This window comes from Penicillium vulpinum (assembly GCF_028829585.1).
Source record: "Penicillium vulpinum strain IBT 29486 chromosome Unknown utg000004l_segment0_segment0, whole genome shotgun sequence".
In the NCBI taxonomy this organism is placed as follows: Eukaryota; Fungi; Ascomycota; class Eurotiomycetes; order Eurotiales; family Aspergillaceae; genus Penicillium; species Penicillium vulpinum.
Window position 1 is genome coordinate 737245 of NW_026643244.1, and position 14621 is coordinate 751865.

General features: G+C 48.1%; 5 protein-coding genes across 5 annotated transcripts; all 5 read right to left on the reverse strand.

Moving 5' to 3' along the window:
• Positions 1 to 1603: 1603 nt before the first annotated feature.
• On the reverse strand, positions 1604 to 6062 carry N7479_008829 (putative jumonji family transcription factor; the record flags this gene model as incomplete). The annotated part of the gene is made up of 4 exons (XM_057256522.1): positions 1604 to 3461; positions 3534 to 5498; positions 5561 to 5658; positions 5784 to 6062. 4 exons carry the CDS (start codon positions 6060 to 6062, stop codon positions 1604 to 1606), a joined length of 4200 nt encoding a protein of 1399 aa, XP_057103980.1.
• Positions 6063 to 6193: 131 nt separating this feature from the next.
• Positions 6194 to 6952, reverse strand: N7479_008830 (uncharacterized protein; the record flags this gene model as incomplete). Its single annotated transcript, XM_057256523.1, has 1 exon — positions 6194 to 6952. The coding sequence occupies one exon, from the start codon at positions 6950 to 6952 to the stop codon at positions 6194 to 6196; it is 759 nt and encodes a 252-aa protein (XP_057103981.1).
• Positions 6953 to 7738: 786 nt separating this feature from the next.
• On the reverse strand, positions 7739 to 8840 carry N7479_008831 (acyl-CoA thioesterase; the record flags this gene model as incomplete). Its single annotated transcript, XM_057256524.1, has 2 exons — positions 7739 to 8647; positions 8730 to 8840. 2 exons carry the CDS (start codon positions 8838 to 8840, stop codon positions 7739 to 7741), a joined length of 1020 nt encoding a protein of 339 aa, XP_057103982.1.
• An 856-nt stretch (positions 8841 to 9696) lies between these two features.
• Positions 9697 to 10255, reverse strand: N7479_008832 (Acyl-CoA N-acyltransferase; the record flags this gene model as incomplete). Its single annotated transcript, XM_057256525.1, has 2 exons — positions 9697 to 10084; positions 10128 to 10255. 2 exons carry the CDS (start codon positions 10253 to 10255, stop codon positions 9697 to 9699), a joined length of 516 nt encoding a protein of 171 aa, XP_057103983.1.
• Positions 10256 to 12708: 2453 nt separating this feature from the next.
• On the reverse strand, positions 12709 to 14210 carry N7479_008833 (Ergosterol biosynthesis ERG4/ERG24; the record flags this gene model as incomplete). The annotated part of the gene is made up of 2 exons (XM_057256526.1): positions 12709 to 12720; positions 12774 to 14210. 2 exons carry the CDS (start codon positions 14208 to 14210, stop codon positions 12709 to 12711), a joined length of 1449 nt encoding a protein of 482 aa, XP_057103984.1.
• Positions 14211 to 14621: the final 411 nt, after the last annotated feature.

Sequence of the window (14621 nt, forward strand, 5' to 3'; positions counted from 1 at the left end):
AAGAACAGGGCAATTCGACCCACTTAGATTCCCCCTATTTTCACTTTCAACGTTGAGGATCATGATATCAAAGACGTCAAGGGAAGATAGGGTCTATATCACGTGGGAATACCCCTGTCTTCCCTTTTCACGATTAGCCTGCAGGATCAGATTCCTTACATTGTATCTTGTACTTTGTAGTTAAACAAGCACTGCGGAGTACTCCGTGCTATATTTGACAGTATTTATACGAAGACATAAGTACCTCCCTGATCACACGCACTTAGCTGGAATTAAGTTAATCTCATTGGTACCCGGGCCATCAGCTATGGACCTTACAGCCAAGATACACCATACAGCATATGTAAAACCTAAGGTCGATATCTCTAGTCGCAACACGTTTGACATCATAAGGAGATCTACAGCGGGGTTCCGTGCCAAGCTATACATATTATACACTGTAGTAATGAACGCGGCGAGATCAAAAACCCCAAAGAAAGAGGATATATCTAATGAATAGCCAGTGATTCTACCTAGTTGCACAATTGCGTCCACGGGTGGCTGTACTATACAACTTACTCATGTACTCCGTAGCAACCTTGGAAGGTACGGTGTCCATAATGCGGGGGCTGGGAGGAGGATATCGGGTTCTGGTGTGGGGTAGGTTGGGTCTTCAGGGAAAGGTGGACACTTGAAATTGTTCATATTCGCCCGACGGAAGGGGTGGATGCTAGGCCAAGAAGAATATGAATATTTAAACGAGGGGAAATAGTGAAAAAAGTGAAATACGGAACTACGGAGTAATCTGTACTAGTCTACTCAAATACACTCTACTCTCAGAAATTGGATATTTTGAATAATTCATTGCACACATACATCAAGGTCACGCAAGGTGACGGCTGCCACATCAGGAACATTGCTGCAAAGTCTCCACGGAAAATTCAGGGAGGCCGAGCAATCGATGAGCGCCAGGATGGATATATCAACACAAGGGGGAAATTAGATCAAAGGAAGTTATCCAGATCCACACCCTTCCTTCGGAATTCGTCGGGGTAAAGGGGGGTATCAAAGGGGGGTAAAGCACAAATGTCGTCCAGTGATCTCGCTGGGGAGGTGAAGAGGTGAAGAAAAGAAATTTTTTTCTTGTTTGATGAGATATCTAATAGAACAAAGAGGGAGATCAGTGGATGAGGGGGAAGAGTGTATGGGCGAAAGTAGGCCCTGGGTTGTTGAAAGGGGCGAGAAAGATGACAAGGGAAAAGGCAGGATTTTTCGGCCGCAAAGGAACCGTGCAAGTTGAAACTCCGTCTATATGACCACAGTAGTCAAGTAGGTCAGTCGACCGCCTTTTCCGAGAAGTCGCACCTCGGGAGATAAATAAAAGGGGGGGGAAACGAAAATGCGCTGAGTCGTGACCAGCCAGCTAGTGCCAACTCCAAATCGTAAAAGAAACAGGACCCGTGAAACGATCGTCAATCGAGGTCGGATGGGGGGGGAAAAAACAAGAAAACGCCCATGCATGCAGATTCGTCAGTCCGGTGAAGTCGTTACATGAGATGCAAATACAGTCGAGGCAAACGCGAGTTTAAAAAGCAAAGGTGAGGGCAATGACGAGGCCAACATCTCATGGACTTAGTCCGAGGTCATCATTCAAGTCGAGGCCAAACCCTGCCATATCGACAGAGTGCAAGGATCCAGGTCCTTTGCCCAGGGAGATGTCGGAGGATGCATAGTCATGTTTGAGTCGTTCATGCGGTCCGAAGATGTGTGGTCCGAAGAACGGCCGGTTCTCGTCATTGGGAGTGTTGCCATCCCCGCCAACCCACGGCCCATTCTGCCAGAATCGGGTATTTGCTTGCTGATCTCCGAACAAATCGTGGTGGTCTGGGTGAGGGTCTGGACCATGGATGGGGAACTCATTTGGCGACTGGTATCGTAGATGCGACCGACCGAAACTGGAGCATGGAGAATCTGCGTGGAGCGGCATATCTAGACCCGAGAGAAGGGGAGGGTCATCCACCGGGGTGATGTCAATTGTCGGATTGTCCGTTTGCTGGGCCAAAGCCGCCGATAATCGGAGATTTGAGGATGAACTTGCCCGGCTGTGACTAGCCGACCGCTCGATTGCACGCTGCACGAAGCTACCACAGGTCTTCAATATTTTCTCTTGATGTTCCTGTGGCAAATTGTTGAAGTAATCGTTCGACAACGATGGCTTGGGTGGGTCGTCTGCCGCAGGAACTAATCCGTAGGTAGACTTGGCATATTCAGAGAGACCCGACGGCATATTGTAGGGAGACTGATAGACATTGGGAGCCAGCGACCGCTGTTGATCGAGGTAGGCATACTTTCCAGGCATCTTAGCAGCGGCTACACTACCTCGATCAACGGTCTCCTGCTTGATACCCTCCGACTCCTTTTTCTGAATTACATCGAGCCGCTCACGGTGGCTGACCAGCGAGAATCGGAGCATCTGAAGAAGCCGAGTGACCTCCTCCGACCGCATGTTTAGAGTCTGAGGCGGCAGCAGAGTCCCATCTGCAGCCCGTGGTTGAACCCGTTGCTGGGCCATCGCTAGCTCCAGCTTCTCGAGACCATTGGCCGGCGGTACTGAACCCATAGGACCTAACAGAGTCTCTACGACCAATTCGGGGCTAACGATCGTATATCCGGCAAAAACATTAGCGTGGTCGGTAATTTGTGCTAGGCGGCGACGAGCAATAAGTTCTCGGACATTGGCAAAAGTATTGGTGGATGGGAGGTGATGCTGCTGCTGAGCGTGCGACTTGACCGAAGGATACGGGGCATGACGGGCAGACTGGTGTAGTGTTCGGAAGGCCGACGGCATCGCAGTTCCAGCAGCAGCACCGGTAGCAGGGATAAAAGGAGGGGGAGGGGCGAGGTGCTGCAAGGCAGATGAGGGCGGTCGGGATTGTAGGTGAGGGGTGTTGACATTCGATTGAGGGTAAATATTTTGGCTCTGTTGCAGGTTTTGCTGGTTTTGCTGGTTTTGCTGGTTTCTCTGGTAGGGAGGGGCAGGGGCGGTGGGAGCATAATGAAAGTGGTGGGGTGAGATCTTCGATGCACGAGCGCTGACACCCATGCCAAGCGACTTGACGCTGTCCAGGAAATTGGCCCGAGGGTTGTGGACGGACACGCTAGGGTTGTGTGTATACTGTGCCCTACTTTCAGTGGACTGCGTGCCCAAATAATACCAAATCTGTTCGCCCTGAAGGTTGACCGTACGGAGTGGGGCGAATTGGTTTCTAGTTCCATCCACCGTCTCGAATTCGGCCCACTGATAGGGAGATCGTGAATCGCCAAATGCACTGCCTGCCGCCGGTACCGCAGATTCTAACTCTTTTCGCTGTTCGGGTTTTCGCGCTAGGTGGGCTGGGAGGGGTTGAATTCCTAGTGCGAGGGGGGTGAAATTGCTCTTTCGAACAACCAGCATCCAGCGATAGGGCATTTCAATCACATCCCTGTAGATTTTTTTTTATTAGTGGAAGGGATAAGAAAGAGAGAGAGAGAGAAAAAAAAAACAGATAACATACCCTCTTGGAAGTACCTTGAGCAAAAGAGTTCGCTCCGAGGGACGATTTTCAAGCACGATGGCGCCATTAATCTCTTTGTCGGCTTGAAATTGGATCAAATTTCCTTGCACCAAACGACGAGCCGATTCTATTACCCGACGATCCACATCGGAAGATTCACCTAAGACTCCATTCGGTCGCTTTTGACGGTGGAATTTGCATTTCAAATCAACACTCGGAATTGAGTATTGAGTGCCATCATCTGCAATCACAGCAATCGCTCCATGTTCAACTTGAACACCTGCCAGAAGGGCACAGGTTGCATGATAAGCGCGCGTGCATTTGCCAAAGTTACACTGGAAGCAGGCACCCCGGACTTCGCGGCAAAAGAGACATTTGAGGCCCAGGCGAGCCTTGGGGATTTTGTCAATGTCACACACAACTTCCGTTCCTGATGCGTCACGGAGAATTGTGGTCTCTTCGATGAATGCCGCACACCGTCTGTGTGCATGCCCTTTACCATCTTCGGTCGGAAGAAGATCCTCATAGTCCAGATTGTTAGGGCACAACAAACACGGGAGCTTCCGAGGTCCTTCGGGGTGGAGTTTGGGTCGTTTGGTGTTCGGCCCGTCACCCGGATTCTTCCGCTTTCGGCCACGAGTGGATGTCTTCTCGGGCACACTACGTGGCGGTGTAAGAAGATCTGAAGCACCTTCAAATCCATCGAATTCGCTTTCGAATTCGCCATAGTACTCAGGTGTGCTCTCACCGCGTAGCTTGCGCTCAATCTCGTCCACATCGATCCAGACACTGTCTGCTTCGCAGTGGCACTTCTTTGCGATGCGAGCATAGTCTAACCATTGCTCGGTCGCAAAGTTGACTGACTCGGCGCAATTGTATCCGAGGTTGTATCCAGAGTGGTACCCATAAGGGAATGTGATGACAAACTCCCCTTCGTAATGAACCAACCGGTTGACGGTGATCCCATATTGCGATTTGAGAAGGCTAGGCGAGACAAGATAAGTTTTGTGGCGAAGGAATTGATCGCAGTTCTTCGCGTCACTGGACCAGATACTGCGCATGGCCTGTTCAAAGCGAGGTGCATCTTCTTGGGAGATACTGTACCATTGCTTGGGGGCACCGAAGTGGATGTAGTTGATGCTGTACAGATCTACATCCTCAAGATGCCAAGCAAAGGTAGCCTTCCACATGCCCATGTAGAGATAAGCAGTGTTGACTCCAGGAACTTTCTGTCCGAGAACGTCGAGCAGATTCGGCAATTTGGCGACATTCCAGGTTTCTGTAGAATCCTCGAAGAGCGAACCGGGCATATCAGCACCGTACATCGGGTTGTTGTACATGAGTGACTTCCAATAATTAGTCTCAAGCTCCTCGCATCTTTCTGCGGTGTATTCTTCGTGGTCGTGGATCCGGTAATCAAAGCCCGTGTACGCCTCCTCATCAACTTGATCCATAGCATCGCCGCGGTTGTTCTTTCGGCGTGAGGTGACAGACTTGGGCTGTCGTCCCTTTGGTTTTGTGATAGGTAGGGACTCGCCTTCACTTAAATCCTCGGTCTTTGGCTGCACCGGGTTGGTCTCGGGTGATACAGGCGTCGGAGGACCCTCCAATCTGGATTTGTCGGCGTCATCCGCAGGGGGCTCCTCTTTGACTTTGACCTGATTTGCTCGCTTAGGGGGACGGCCAGGCCGGCGCTTCTGACCTTCCGGGCGGGCGGATGGGGGCCGTGGTGTCGGGGCCGCACGGTTCACGCGTTCTTGATTCCGGCGTCTCTCTCCTCGACGAGCGGGGGGTTGATGACTGCTTTCCTCGCATAGACCCTTCCACTGAGGAAGGTTGTACGAGCGTTGGCGTTCGATGTTGGCCTGGGTGTATGTACCGTGGGATCCGTGGAACTCTTGCATGATGGGATTCTTCACCCGAATTTTCTTGACGGCTTCGTCCAGCGATGGAAGAGACTCGGACCTTCAAAAAGAACAACGCCATGAGTATAACCATCCACACTGGCCGAGAATTGATCGACTCACCATTCTTTTGGAGGTATAACTTTCACGATGCCTGCCTGCATTCCATATTTATTGATTTTGTTAATGAACCCTTGAAAGTCTCGGAATTGGTCCATTGTCTACAACGATACCACAGTCAGCCTGGCTCTCGAGGGTGTAGGCTTTGCTTTGGCTAGTCTGATGCAACGGGCGAAGCCTCCATCGCTAGATCATCGAGCAACCACGGCATTCGCACTGTACTTACCGGCTTGAAAACAGGAACCTTGCCGCCGCCATAGTAATGATCGGGTTCAATTTCTTCGATTTCCTCCACTTTCTCCTCCATATCCTCCTGCTTTATCTTGGTTGTATCAGGTGCCGGTGCAGACTGATGGTCAAGCTCGAGGTCAGACAACTCGGAGGGCACACCTTCGGGCGCTTCCTTCTTGCCGTTGGCACTGTGTGGTGGAGTGATGGAGACGGATTCGATGACGGGTTCGCCTCCAAGCGAGTCGCGCTGCGACTGATCGAGCGATGTCGCCATCCTCGAGGGCGACTGAGGAAGGTTGGGGAAACGGGTTCAGTAGATGTAGTTGCCGTCGTCGGATAGTGCGACCGCTGATCGACGGCGATAAGGAAATATTTCCCAGCGGTCGGGGAAATTAGAAGTAAGGGCTACGACCGAGCGAAAGGAAGTACGATATTGTGGAGGTCAGAAGGGACCGGTACAGGTGTGTGATGGTTGTCGGTACACTTAAGGAGTGTACAATGGAGGTAGTTGAAACGATTGCGATAAGCTCGGATGATTGTTTTTGCCTGAACTGAACGGAAAAAGCGAAATGTCTTAGTCAAGTCGCCAAGAGAAACAAGAATTTGTGAGGCAAAATATAGGAACAGGAAGTTGTAGGTGAAGTCAGAGGAGACCCTTAAAGCAAGAGGTGATTTCCATAAAACTGCAAAAGCAGCGCTAGGTTCTCCATGGAAAAGGTAGAGTGCAGCAGTACCAGGAATAGACCAATCATGCAGGTGCTGGGGACGCTCGAAGGTGGAGTGCACGATGGGCTGATACTGAAAGGAAAGGCAGGGGCAGGTGGGAACAGGGTGAGGAATGATGGGCTTGAAATTGGACAAATCAGAGGGCAAAGATGGGAAGGGTGGGAATCGTCCGATCAAGAGAGTAAAGTGGGCGACTTTGGCCTGGGCGCCTAAGGACCGCGAAATGATTTGTACCGTATCCGGTCTCGGACGGGTAAAAGGGTTGCCAAATCTCAGGGGGGTGTACAAATTGAAAACAAGTTCAAACTCACCAAATCGCTGGAAGGGCAGATTAACTACAACTCCCAAGGAAATGAAAAGAAGCAAAGGTGCCCAGGTGGTATCACGATGGTCGAGATAGAGCTTGGTCAAAGCACCTTGAAGCTTTCGCTGTCGCATCACATGACATACATGTAATTTAAGATTATGTGATCTTCATGTTAATTACATGTTATTTTACCGTTATCTATTCATATCCCCATAGTAAAAGCATGTCCTGTATTGTCACAAATTGTACAATGCTCAGCCAATCTCGGATAACATCGGACCCGTCAACTGTTTCTCCCTTGATGAGATCAGTGATCAACGTTCAAATTACTTACAATTACTTACAACATAAGTGTAGTATTATCTCTAACTACTATTGTATCTTCTACCTATAAAGTACTAGGTCCAAATTATAAGTCCTGAATTGTATTATAACTACGATACATACTATCCATGGTTCCTCTTATATTAACCCGGGAAAATGAAGGTGCGGATGGAATGAGGCTCTGCGACTGGTATGGTTGGGCAGTTCATTCATATTCCCTGCAGGTTGGGATATGTACATCGTACCTATGTACGCAGGTAGATATGTACACATGTATGGTTACATTATTAGCTGTATCTGTACCTACAGCTAGCTGCCTAGCTAGCTGACATCATATATATATTCATACAACTTCAACATACATATTCCGTAGTTTGTACATCGTATCACATGTATAAAAAAAATACATAAGAGTGGACCAGGTCGGTCTCTTTCGGAAATTAAATTGCAGATCTGTGGATGTATGAAGGGCCCGTTGTTTTGGATCTCCAAGATCTAATATTAGTTAGAACATTGAGGTCACCAAGGCGCTTGGATCACCCTCTATCTAGTCACCGACTATCTATGTTATATATTGTAGCTCTTCAAAACTATTACATCCATTCGTCGAACAGCTTGGCATCCATATTGGTATATCCATCGACAACCTCCAGTCCCCGCACGCGTTCCTGTTCAATGCGCTCCCAGGTCCACTCTTCAACATTCCACGAGTCAGTATTCTTCTTCTGCTGCTTATCGAGTGTCTCCTGGCCGGGGATCTCGTCATCGTTCATCTTCAATACCTCCTGGACCAAAGATCCATCCACGCCTCCCGTAGCCGTGATGCCTTCACTGCCAGCAGGAGTGTCAACACCGGAAGCCTCAACCGAGAAGTCGATGTCCGCTAGTGCAGTCTTGGCTTCGCTCTCCGGGGGCGGCGTGGGGAGGAATCCGCTAGCGCGTAGAATCCGCTCCGGGGGAACAGTCAGACGGCCCTTTTTGACCACGTACTTGCTAACACCCACAGCAAGGACAACCTTTTCACCGCCACTGCGTGCAGGTCGCATGAAGCAGGTCAAGACGTACAGCCACTTTGCATCCCAAGAGAGGACCTTGGAGTGCATCTCATATAGTTCGAATGGCTTAATTTCACGCTTGAATGTGCAGTAAACAGATCCAAGCACAATCAAAATGGGTTTGCGCCTCGGCGCCGGCTTTCCCTCTTTCTTGCTTACGGCTAGGAACTCCTGGTCTAGCTCCTTGCTCACATTGCCCACTCCAGGACTGTAAATTCTGGTCACGAGCGCTGTACGTGAAACGTCCAGATCCGTGAAATAAGTGCTGTTGGATTTGTGCAGATTGTAATCAGTCTCTAGCAACGGTGTGCGAGATGTGACCATGCATGGTACAAAAATTGGGTGCGTTGGTTTGCCTAGGGAGTCCACGATAACTCTCCCCTTGGGGAGAAGTGGCGCACTGGGTTTCAAACGCAGGTTGTTTATAAAGTGATACAACAGGCGGAACTATGGATGCGGTCAGTAGTGTAACATATCGTAGAGAGGAAGTCAATTCTGATAGATGAATAAGGGGTCAAGGAACACTTACATGCCAGGCAAATGGGAGATTTTTCAAGTTAATCACTGCCAGAAGCAAGGCCAAGTTCTTCCATGAGACGAACGACATTACCCCTGCTAGTATCTCGCGTGTATTCTCCATGATAAAACTCCCAGAAATTGAGCCGCAGAGAAACCAAAATAGAAAAGAGTGTCCGATGGTTTCGTACAAGTACACGGATAAGGCTTGACTAGGATATACTCCAGTTCATCTATAGGTGTCTCGGACGATGAGATAGATCAGTTGGAATCAGGCAGACTTGGCCAAAACACACTCAAGGAGAAACGGAAAGTATGATAAGGAATGGAATGGCAAATTTAAGTTCACCTGGATTAAGAAGTCTCAAATCCGAGCCTACCGATCACAGATGATGACTATGTATCACGAATTTCCCTTTTGTTGGGAGCCGAGGCCAACACCTGGACACGTGATATCGTGATTACTCATGCTCATTTGGGCAGCCCCTGGCCCCCAAGTTCAGGGCTAATATATGGGTTTCAATGCCAATCAAGGACCGGTTCTGGTCTAAAAATCTTTTTTTCGGTTTTCACGGAGTAGTTGGTGTTTGAATGAAGATAACGTATGAGCCAGTGGCTTGAACCATCCTAGCTGCTTATTGGCCGAGTGATTGTCCGTTTATCTATATATCTCTTGGCGTTCATTACCTAGGTATGTTGTACACCATACTCATAGTCAAGGGATTCGAAATTCGGTAGGATTTTGTTGAGCCCGTTGAATCCCCTATATTTTATACTTCTCCTCTTAAAATCAAGCCACCAATCAAGATGAATACTAGGAATTTACTCTATTGCGCCTGATTGGTGACACTGAGGTTTCCCATACTCAGTTACCGAAGCGTTGAACAGTAGCATCTCCCAAAAGAATTTCATACTACCGAGGCAAAGGAGAAGACACCGATGATACTAGTCTGGATTTCCCCGCTATAATAACATTCCATCTATATTACTGACAACTCTCGCACCATAGCCCACATAGTAAACTCCTCCAACAAATTCCAGACTCCCTTAGGACACTTCTGGCTACCAACAACAGTGAATCCCTGTTTCAGCCAATAGGCACCACTATTTTCTTTAACATTCCAAATCATAATCTGTACTGGAGACGACCCATCTTTCCCATTAACCCGATGCTGACGCAAAATTTCTTCGTCACATGCCCCTGCAAGATGTCTGACAATAGCTCTGCCGCGGTATTGTGCATCTGGCAGGAGAGCAACAGCAGCTGGGTCATAGTCTCCGGGACAGGCATGTCGGTGCAAGATTTGCTCGACACATGCATTATTAGCTACGTTCTCCTCAAGAGTGCGGAGTCGGTTTGTAGTCGGGCTTTGGATATGGCGAACTTGATTTTAGCGTAGCTGGCGTTCACCACGTGTGCGAGATCTGAGATACAGGGTTGTTTGAGCAGATCTGATGACTTTGATTTGAAAGGCTATTTGGGGATCCAATGACACAACCATCTACCGAAAACCCGCGGCAGGAGATTAGCGCAGTCATAGGGGATGATAGCCTCTGCCCTGCGTGCAATTATCCATCCCCAGCTAGTACCATGTCCCCTTAGGTGAGTGATACTGCAGATTCTTCCCTATTGCTTCCCCGAACACGAGCTTACAATGTGAGTGTCTCAGTTGCGATTATTGGTCCCCTCAGATCTGTACCGAACGCTGTTACCGCTAAAAATTCAATTGAAGGTTGATAAGGAACCGACGGTGCGCAACACCGGCACTATCAGAACTTTGGGAAGCTCAATTAAACAAGCTTTCACGAGGAGGCAAGGTATATCGGTTATATTCCTTTTTCTACTAATTTTCAGTGGGAGCATTATATACGACCGGATATATACTGGCTTTGCAGTCGCACAGGGGGGTTATCGCCGCTCCACGCTCGTTCAATAAACGTCTTTTTATATATTTAGTCTAATACTGTAAATATAGTGTAGTGCAATTCTCAATTGCCAAACAAGGATATTGAAAATGTCGCGAATTGATATATCATGCGGTCGTATAGCAGGGTAAGAATTCTTCTAAGCTCAATGCATAAATTGCTGGCTGCCTTGAGCAACAGACAATATAACTAAGCTCCACCGCTTACTTTGGTCCGTGCACAACGCCCTTGGTTATAAATACCCTTGAGACCTGGAAACACCTGGTTTCCGAGACTCTTGTCAACTATTTATTCTATCACGTGAGCTATCTGAAAGTGAAAGGCCATCTCTACGCTTTATAGAGAAAGTAAATCAGACTGTGTCCGATACCCTTGAAACGCATCGTTCAATCCGAATCCTAGGTGACCTGCCTACCGAAAAACTGAATCGTGAAGACTATCTGGCCTCAACTCGTGAATTCATCGAAAGCCTCGTCGATTTTTGGAAAGAAAAGGCAGATTTGCGGCTTTTAGCGGTGGAGGTTTGGCCGCGACACACCTACTTTGTACTCGATTTCAACAACTACGAGTACAACTATAAAAACGCCCACACTCAAGTGGTAGTCATACCTGTCTACCTACTTCGGCTGTCCAGGAAAAGCCATACCTGGACAATCTTTCGGTATAAGCCCCAAGACTCATCGCTCGCCAAAAGAATTGCGGACCTACATGAAGGCAATGGGCAGGATCCTATCCCCTTCCTTGAAGACCACATCAAAGGCGTAATACATTATACCCCTCGGAATAGCAAAAACCCTGCTGTTACATCTGAGAACCCTACGTGAAAAAAAGGCCCACCTCGCACAATGATTTAGTATTTGAGATCCTCGTTATCACTCGTAACGAGATAATCAAAAGGATTGAATACTATGGAGGGTTGAGAGAAAAGGTTCAACTATTGTCACATATACGTGGATGTGTTTGCTTTGGCCTCGTGGATGGTTAATTAAGAGACCCACCAAGGAACTTGGAGGATTCATATATCCAACGAAGAGCTGGGTTGCAGCAGCTATAGCTGATACTTAGCTTACAAAGCCATTGTTATTGGAATTGCGGTTTGAGCTTTCAACGAAGCATCCGAAATTCGATGGGTGTCCGTGACTTGCCTCATCCTCTAGCATCGAAAGAGCCTGATCAATGAGAGTAGATAGTCCATAGCATATCCACATTACGTACAAGGTCGCGGGTATTTGTATTGGCAACAGAGACAAGCGACAGAGACGAGACAACTTCTCGAAATCGCCTCAAAGCTGGATAGCGCCGATGGAATATTTGTGACGCACATATAGCAAATAAATCAATGCTATAGTCCATGGATAATACCAAAGTCCCGTAAGTAACCATGGTCCGCATCATTGGCTACCATCGTCTGATTTTAGGGCCTGCTACACCACTGCTCGTGGTGTAGGCCCAGGCTGATCTCATAGTTTGCTTTTGCGAAAAGAATTTCGCAGACTGAAAACTAGATGCACGTAGGAAGTCTACTAGACCAGGCGAAATGGTGGTCAGGTGGTCAGGTGGTCAGGTGAGTTTCGATTACTAGTAGCTCCTAGTAGACTTTTACTAGTAACTCTTAGTAGGGTGTCAGGACATTACTAGTTACTCCTAGTAGAAAATATATAGCTCCAAACACTGCAAACACCAGCTTTCAGGTTGTCAGGTTGTCAGGTTGTCAGGTTGTCAAGGGCCGTTTACTAGCAAGAGCCCTAAGCTTACTAGTAGACTAGTAGCTCCTAGTAAAAAGCTCCTCACAAGGCCTACACGGTGAAGGTGTGTTGGGCGCTTGGCCCGATTGTGTGTAGAAATAACCAATGACATATTGTGAAAATCTTCTCTTCTAGCTGACGTGACGGTGCGATCTACAAGTCTGTTTGAACTTGGAAACTCTGAAACTAAAGATAGTTTTTCTAAGATATTTGATCTGAGGTAGTGGTGCAGAGTTCGCTGTTGGGAACAAGGCAGACAAGTGGACCAATGGACCAGAAACGGTCTAACCACAATAATGGGGGCCCGAAAGTCAGAGTAATTTAGATAACATACTGTCAGGAGTAAGTATAGTCTCAAAAAAAAAAAAGGTGCAGTAGGGACTCACTGGAATGAAAAGGTTTGGAACCAGCTTCTCGTACTCATCCCACGTCTTCCCATACTTATGTTTGCATTTGTGGATATCCCGCAGGGCACGGTGGCAGATCATAACCGCGAAGAAGACAGGGTAGAACCATGGAAGGGGACTATCAAACCCGGTGACTAGTGCCCACGACAAAGCGAAAAACATATCGCAGCTGTAATGAATTTTGCGAGCCAATTGGTACCACCCATCAACAAAGATAGTATCGCCGTTCTCCGTTGCAAGTGTCCTTGGGTTTTGAACATGTCGCCAAGGCAGCTGGGGGAATGTGTTGCGCTCCACAATTTTGCCTCGCTCCATCATACGGAAGGCGTTCTTCTGGCTGTTTGCAGTGTCCCACACCCAGTAGACGAAAATATATGACACAAACATTAGCGCCAATACAGTTTCACTCCATGCATATGTTGACGGGTGGCGACTATCCAAGTACAGAATACAGTGGCAGTATGACATCGGGACACCAGCCATGTTCCAGAAGATCAGCAAGAATCCTAGCTTCTCCTGGTACATGTCCCATGTTGTGGTGATGAAGTGTTCTGCCTTGGCGCAGGCGTTGGCGTAAAGAAAATGCGCCATGACAAGGAATAGGACTTCACCAGAGACGTATCCGTATTGTTCGTATTGGCGAGTAGCGGCTGCACAGCTCAAACCCAAGAGCATAAACCATGGAATACGGACTTCGTAGAACATCTTAAAGTCGAGGATCCCGAACAACCGTGGGTTCAGTTCAGCTCCCATGAAGAAGTCGTAGATTGGGTAACCACTGATGCGGTGCTGAGTACCACGAGCAAATGCAGAGAAATAAGCGAAGAAGCTGGTGAGAAACCCGGAAAGAATCGCCACAGACATCAAAGGACCGAACTCGTCCAGAATAGTGTAGATTGGGAACAGTCCCGTGCAGTGCAGAACGACCATCACGAAGATTGTGAAGTACATGCTACTGTAGGCTGAACAATAATACTTCAGCTGCGCGCCTCCCAGATGCTGGAGAGGCTTTCCATAGCATGTGAATCCAGGCATCAACATGTAGCATGCTGCCTCGAAGATGTAGTATGTCCAATAAATGCGCCACGCCTTGAAATGCGGGAATGCACCGGTGTAAACAAGATGACACAGATGCTTCCCAAAGTCCATCCAGGACTCTCCGTTTTCTGGCAGAGGTAGCTTCCCATCATAGTAGGCAGCGCCGATCCACATGTACCACATCAACAACGGGAAGCCAATCATAAGTGCCAACGTTCCCAGGGAGCCGCCAAACTCGAACTCATCCGAGTAGTCCACCTTGATATCCATGCCGGGTATCCATCCACCGGAAAGTTGCGCTTTCTTGAAGTCCGCACGCGAATTTTTGACAACCCGATGGTCGTCTTGCTTTTGGCGAGACTTGACTTGGTCGTCCATCTTGAGAACTTGAAATATGATGTTAATTGGATTGACGTAAAACCAAGGGATGGACTCCGACAAAAGTACACTTACGATCAAGGAATGGTGACAACCGATGAAGGAAAGAAGAAGGATGGAAAGGAAAGAGAAAGAGAAAGAGGAAGATGAGGGGAAAGGGGGAGGGGGGAAAAAGCGAGAAGCAAAGAGAAAATAGGAAGGAGCAGAGACGCTATGTTGTACGGGACCCTAGAGTGCCCAGGTGCCTGCCTACTTTATAACCTTGGGAACTTAGGAAGGAGCCAGGCTGACTTAATGATATACTTCCCTTTTGGGTTTAGACCCCGCTGCTTTATCCTAATTAGGTTTAGATCCCGCAACTAGCGTTGCCTTCAAATAACCCGTGGACTTCAAAGTGATTGGATTTATATA